Source organism: Amblyomma maculatum, chromosome 1, assembly GCF_055883805.1.
Source record: "Amblyomma maculatum isolate TAMU_Amacu chromosome 1, ASM5588380v1, whole genome shotgun sequence".
NCBI classification, from domain to species: domain Eukaryota; kingdom Metazoa; phylum Arthropoda; class Arachnida; order Ixodida; family Ixodidae; genus Amblyomma; species Amblyomma maculatum.
Window position 1 is genome coordinate 440,654,715 of NC_139344.1, and position 6,000 is coordinate 440,660,714.

Here is a 6,000-nt window from a genome sequence, read left to right on the forward strand (position 1 = left end):
TAATTAGTATAATTGTTTATTTGTACCTCTATTATCCCACACATACTCATTAGCATACATTCGTAAGCTGTATGTGACCGACCACCCGACAAGACATAAATCCCTGCTTTATCCAAGCCATGTGAATGTTGTGAGGAACGATCTCCCATTGTCCCCTTTAAAGTCTGCTTTCCCCTGCGGTAGTTACTAAGCTATTGCGAAGTGGCTGGTTGATTAAAATTAACTATCGCTAGATGGCACCAGTGTCACAGCAGCTGGGTAGCCACAGAAGCCCCCGCGCACGTCGGAAACCAATTCTCTTCGCCATCGAGAACTCACCCTGTCGGGAACTTGTCCGGGAACTTGCCTGCTCGCCTTGTCCGGCCTTGAAGCTTATCTCCTGCCCTAGCGTAGGCAAAAATTTGCCCGTAGCCCTGCTGGTGAGTCAGGCGACCTAGAATCATTAGCGGGGTTTATGCTAGCTGGCGTTGTTGTTATTGCAGCATTAAATGCCTGTTTGTTGTCAGCATGTGTTGTTCCTTTGTTCCCAAGAGCACGGCCTGCAGCGGTCGGCGTGCGATCAGAAGCGCACGCGATCACTGGGTGGGGTCGACGGTTTTGACTGTCAGCCGCGACTTAGCGGGGAAAACATCTTTATCCCCCTATTACAATCCCCATAATGTGTGTGCACGGCCTAGGAGTAAGGTGTCTAGCATGGAATCCAGAAACACTGGAAGGCTGCATTCCGATCTCAACCTTTCATTTAATGGCAAAGCCTGAATCAGAAGCACCTGCCAGTCTCGTGACATCGCAAAACCCGACAACCAGTCAGTGCATAGCCATATCACCTGCAAACTACCACCTGCGTCAGCCTTGGAAGCATGTGGTTGTCAATGGCACTGTGACGCCTATTGCGCCCTGCTGGTTGCCATAGCAACTATGACGCCAGCCACTGTCGAGCCATCACTTCCACACCACCTGCTACAGCCATTTCCACCTCAACTGTCTGGTCAGCCTTGGAAGCAATGGTTGTCAATGACACTGTGACGCCTATGAAATTGTGCCCTACTAGTTGCCATAGCAACTGTGACGCTAGCCATTGTCGAGCCATCACTTCCACACCACTTGCTACAGCCATTTCCACCTCAATTGTCTGGTCAGCCTTGGAAGCATGCGGCTGTCAATGACATTGTGACACCTATGAAATTGTGCCCTGCTGGTTGCCATAGCAACTGTGACGCCAGCCATTGTGGAGCCATCACTTCCACACCACCTGCTACAGCCATTTCCACCTCAGCTGTCTGGTCAGCCTTGGAAGCACGTGGTTGTCAATGACACTGTGACGCCTATGAAATTGTGCTCAAATGGTTGCCATAGCAACTGTGACGCCAGCCATTGTCGAGCCATCACTTCCACACCACCTGCTACAGCCATTTCCACCTCAACTTTCTGGTCAGACTTGGAAGCACGTGGTTGTCAATGACACTGTGACGCCTATGAAATTGTGCCCTGCTGGTTGCCATAGCAACTGTGACGCCAGCCGTTGTCGAGCCATCATCTCCACACAATTGTCAGAACCGAGGGAAAAAAATGTGCCTTGCTGGTTGCCTTCAAATTGCCACTGAATACAGTTAAAAGATGTGCTAACCTCAAATTCACTTCACCTTTGTAAGGTGTGCACTTGGAGAAAGTGCATTCTCATTAGGCGGATATTTTAGGGGAATCCCGCAAGGTGGAGTAGATTCGTAATAAGGGAATAATAACTCAAGCTCAAATTATTGATCAATTTGCTCTTGCCCTACCATCTGTTGTGCTGACCGTCCTGGTTAGCTCGATTGGTAGAGCGACTGCCCCGGAAAGCGGTGGTCCCAGGTTCGTTCCCCGAATCAGGACGAATTTTTGTTTAACTACAAGTTTCTGAGAAAGCTGTATAGCTTTCCTTTGTGGCCGTATGGCAGCGCTTGGGTGGACGACAGTGGATAACTGCTCCCTTATTGCATCCCCATTAGTTGAATAACCCAGAGTATGCAAGCTCAGAAGAAAAGGAAGTCGCCGTACATCTTCGAGAAAGTCCGGTGGTAGGTCATACTGCTTAGTGATCTCTCCAAAGGTGATGTGGCCTGCCTGTTGTAGCTTCTCATTGATGTCCTCTGCCAGGGAGTCCAGGTAGGATCTGCAAAGTCCCATGATTTGAGGAAGGAAGGAAGATGCATGCCTTGCGTGATAGCAAACTTGACAAAAAAGGAAGAGGAAAAGACAGGAAAAAATTGCTGACGATTACGTGTGAAAATTGAGCGCAGCTCGTCAGCTGTTACAGCTTTTCGATAGATTGAAGCAAAGAATTCGAGCAAGACATGTATGTACAATTACAGCCAACTTATTTTTTACACATATTCCTTTTTCAAGAAACACTTCACTAACAGTTCTTGTTCTAAAACGCATATGTGGCCTGCGCTACAATAGAAAAGGTAGTAGTGGCAATAAGCAGAGTAACTGTGCACAAAGCAGCAGGCAAAGGACTTCCACTGGTTGTCTCACTCATGGCTTGGTTGTCTCACTCATGGCTTGGTTGTCTCACTTAACTGGCAGAGAATAAACTATTTATATAGGCAGGCTGTTTGCAGTGGCGAATGGCGGCGGCTATGCACTTTGGCTCGAGAGGTACGAGCTACCAAGCATTGAATCAAACACAACCAGAATTCAGTGCGCAGTGCAGAACCTGGTTACAAGGGACAATGCCGACGGCAATGCCACAAAACAGTGGAATGGGCGCCAGAGCTGCGCTCTAAAACCAAAACAGAAGTCCTCAGTAAAGGGGGGGTGGGGTGGGGGGGGGGGGGGGGGCAATTTTGTTTGGACTGCTGCTGCAGTTCCAGGAACAGGTCACAGAATTATGCATTGAATTAGGACTAAACTGCCCTCTAAACTTTAAACACACACTAGATACTCCAGCACGAAACGACCTGCACAGGAACATGGGGAAGAGGCAACGCGTCGACACTGGTATGCATGCTCTCTCCTAGAAAGGATCCAACTCCTCCGAACACTGTGCCATTCGCACGTCGGGCACCTGAAACGCTTGGCATTGCAGCCTTGTACAACAGTGCAGCCAGAGTTCAAGTTTCACTGATGATGCAACCTTTCTTTCTTATTTTTTGTGCGGGTGTAGGTTTTTGCGGGTTCCGAAAATTGCTGCGCGGACCCGCATTTGAGAAACACTGGCTTATAAGGCTTAGCCTACCAAACCGACTAGGCTATGAATAAGGCTATGAGGAGGACAGCAACAGCAGTCAGCCCTACAATGACTCACCTGTCGATTAGCTGGCCGAGAACGATCTGGAGGTTGTGTTCCGTCCGAACCAGCTCCGCACACCTTGCCTCGATGTGGGTAAGGTCCACGTTGAGGATGTTGGCCAGATCCACCATGTTGATACGGCCTACAAAAAAAATGAATTTCTCAAGCCAGGAAAATAACATCAGGCGTCAAGTAAGACAAGGCTGTATACCTTCAGTAAAATGAAAATTAATAGATACAAAACAATTACACTGAGGAATTTACAAAGCCAAGACACTCATTATCCGTAACAATGTGTAGATTTTGTTTGCTTCCTTTTGTGTTAGTATTGTTCGCACTTTCTATCCAAGCTTCTGCAGTTTATGTATTGTTTAAGTTTGGCAGAGACTGAGCAGACAAGTGTGGATAAATGAAAGACTCGTATGACATACACGCGAACAAAGCAAAGAGTCAGTGAAACCATGGAAAGTGTAGGGGAATGTGTTAATGTTTCTGCTTGCTGGTGTTAATAGGAAATCAAAACTATAATCATTTTACGGCTGAAATATAATTATAAAGTAGTTAATTAACTTTTCTATCTAATTTTTCCATTTTATTATTCCACGTTCTACTTTAATTTAGATCCTTTGCCCTTCAAGTGGTCTAGTAGCTATCGGAAACGCGCCATTAACTGCACTTGGCAATGCATATACATGCTACGGGCTAAGTACTCCTGAAAAACATTTTGTTGAGCAGAAAATACGCAACTAATATGTCCCTGTAGACATTGCACAACATCATATGCCACGATTCCGGAGCTTTCGTGGTTATTAATAGGCAGCTTTAGTGCTGTCTTACAGTAAACACGGCAACCTCAGAAACTGCTACCGCTCAGCCAATGTGGTTAGGCAATCCTGACAATGGTAGCAACAGCAACGCGTTAGCGTATTTGCTGTACAGCTGACTGGCTACACTAAAACTAATAGCATTACCAGAAACGTTTAATTACTAGTATGCTAGGAAAGTATCTGACATTACCAAAATGAAGTTCTTTAAAATGTGTTCTTACACTCCATCAGAAAAAAAAAAAAAAAAAGTTCCGAAATGCGGATTGCGCCACCGGGGCACCCTGGGAGCCAAAGAAGTGTGGAATTGTGTTTTGTCAAATCCAGCGGCCCGCGAAATGGCCCGACTCAGGGCTTACCTCCGGCCACTGTAAGCTCGTCGACGATCTCCTTCTGAAGGTGCTTTGGAGTGATGTATTCCTTGCCATCGTTGGTGAAGACTACGTCAATTAGCTTGAGTTCGATCAACTTTTTTACGATTTCGATGCAGTTCCTCTCCGATAGCCTGTAGGGAGATGAAGAAATCCGCAGTCATAACGGAAAGGACGAGGTGATGAATAAACCCCTTTTTACACTACCCAAACGAACGAGAAATTTTCTCAGGAGAAACAGCACTGACCCACATAGAATTTGAACGAAGAAAGTTTGAGAAATGCGTCACTTCGTGCCAGCAAGACTTTTCCGTGGCTTCAGCCACGCCTTCCAAGATTCACTCATAAACTAACTCTAGTGGATGAACTCTCCTACACGATCACTGGGATGAGAAGCACCGGGAACCGATAAGCCATATGTCAGCTACCTGTGGCGCAAGGAAACTAAACTGCTTTGAAATATAAAAACAAATCTTGACTAATATGCACACGGCTACGCACCAAATAAAAAAAAAGCAATCGCGATTAAGTGGAAGCAAAATGTGCGGTGTTAGATACAGCAAGTAAAAGGAGAATGCAGACTGAGCAATTATCGCGCGGAACGCATTGCTGGGAGGGCTAAACAGTGGCCGCGTCACGATGGAAAATGCGCAAAACTAGCCCTTGCTGGCATCTTTATGGTTTCAAGTTTACAAATGAAATAGGCGCTGACCTTTGCGCAGTCGTGCTCAGTTGGGCTCGCTGAAAATCAGCTGCCAGGCGCTTAACTTCTTCCCAGTCTGCTGCCATGTCGGCCGATGTGGAAGCGATCGAGATTGGACTGGATTGGATTTCAGGCGGCTGCGAGCGTACGAAACTGAAACCAGTGCCACTACCTCGATCTCCTAAGCATCTAGTAGAAATGTTTAAGGGGGGGAAAAAAAACAAAGAAAAATTTCAAAACTAAAAGAAAATATGCAAAATCGACTAGTTAGATCGAACCAGACAAATCAGACGGGCCACTAGGACATGAAAGAATGCCAGAAGGGTGTGGTTTACAATATTCCTCTGCCATGCGGCAAACGCTACCTCGGACAGCAGGCCGTTGCCTCGTTGCCTTGACGAAAGATTGCAGGAGCACCAGCTAAATGTTTCAGCCGTTGCGATGGATGGCCACTTGGCCGAACGTTACAAAAATTAAATAGCACTGCAGAATCTGCATTGGAGTAATGCGAAAGCACGGATGCTGCTGTTGGTTGCTTCTGGTTGGTTCGAATTGCTTAATTCACTCCTTGTTTACCCATTTCAGTGTTTGGTACTTCAAATTGCGCGCCAATCCCTTCTTATGCCCTTTTTTATTTCTTTTCGGATCTACTTCCGGTTGCGTGACATCACATTCTTGGCGTCATATGGTCATATTGGTCATATCCCTACGGCACCCCTTTCTATTTCCGCTTTCACTCCCACCTTCCTCCCTTCCCTACGTGCGGTTCAGGTAGAGCACTTTAGTTCAGGTGTCCACAGAACAAGTATGGCAGATACTGCGCCTTTC

At 46.6% G+C, this 6,000-nt stretch overlaps 1 protein-coding gene across 1 annotated transcript in view; it reads right to left on the minus strand.

Moving 5' to 3' along the window:
* The window catches only part of Ufl1 (UFM1 specific ligase 1), a 48,070-nt gene extending 42,766 nt beyond the window's left edge, over nucleotides 1–5,304 (minus strand). Inside the window, exons 1-4 of the mRNA XM_084601528.1 lie at nucleotides 5,182–5,304; nucleotides 4,458–4,603; nucleotides 3,290–3,416; nucleotides 2,038–2,152 (exon numbers count right to left, since the gene is read on the minus strand). Of these exons, the coding sequence (XP_084457654.1) occupies nucleotides 2,038–2,152; nucleotides 3,290–3,416; nucleotides 4,458–4,603; nucleotides 5,182–5,258 (465 nt within the window). The 5' untranslated portion in view covers nucleotides 5,259–5,304. The remainder of the gene's footprint in view (nucleotides 1–2,037; nucleotides 2,153–3,289; nucleotides 3,417–4,457; nucleotides 4,604–5,181) is intronic.
* Between the last annotated feature and the right edge of the window lie 696 nt (nucleotides 5,305–6,000).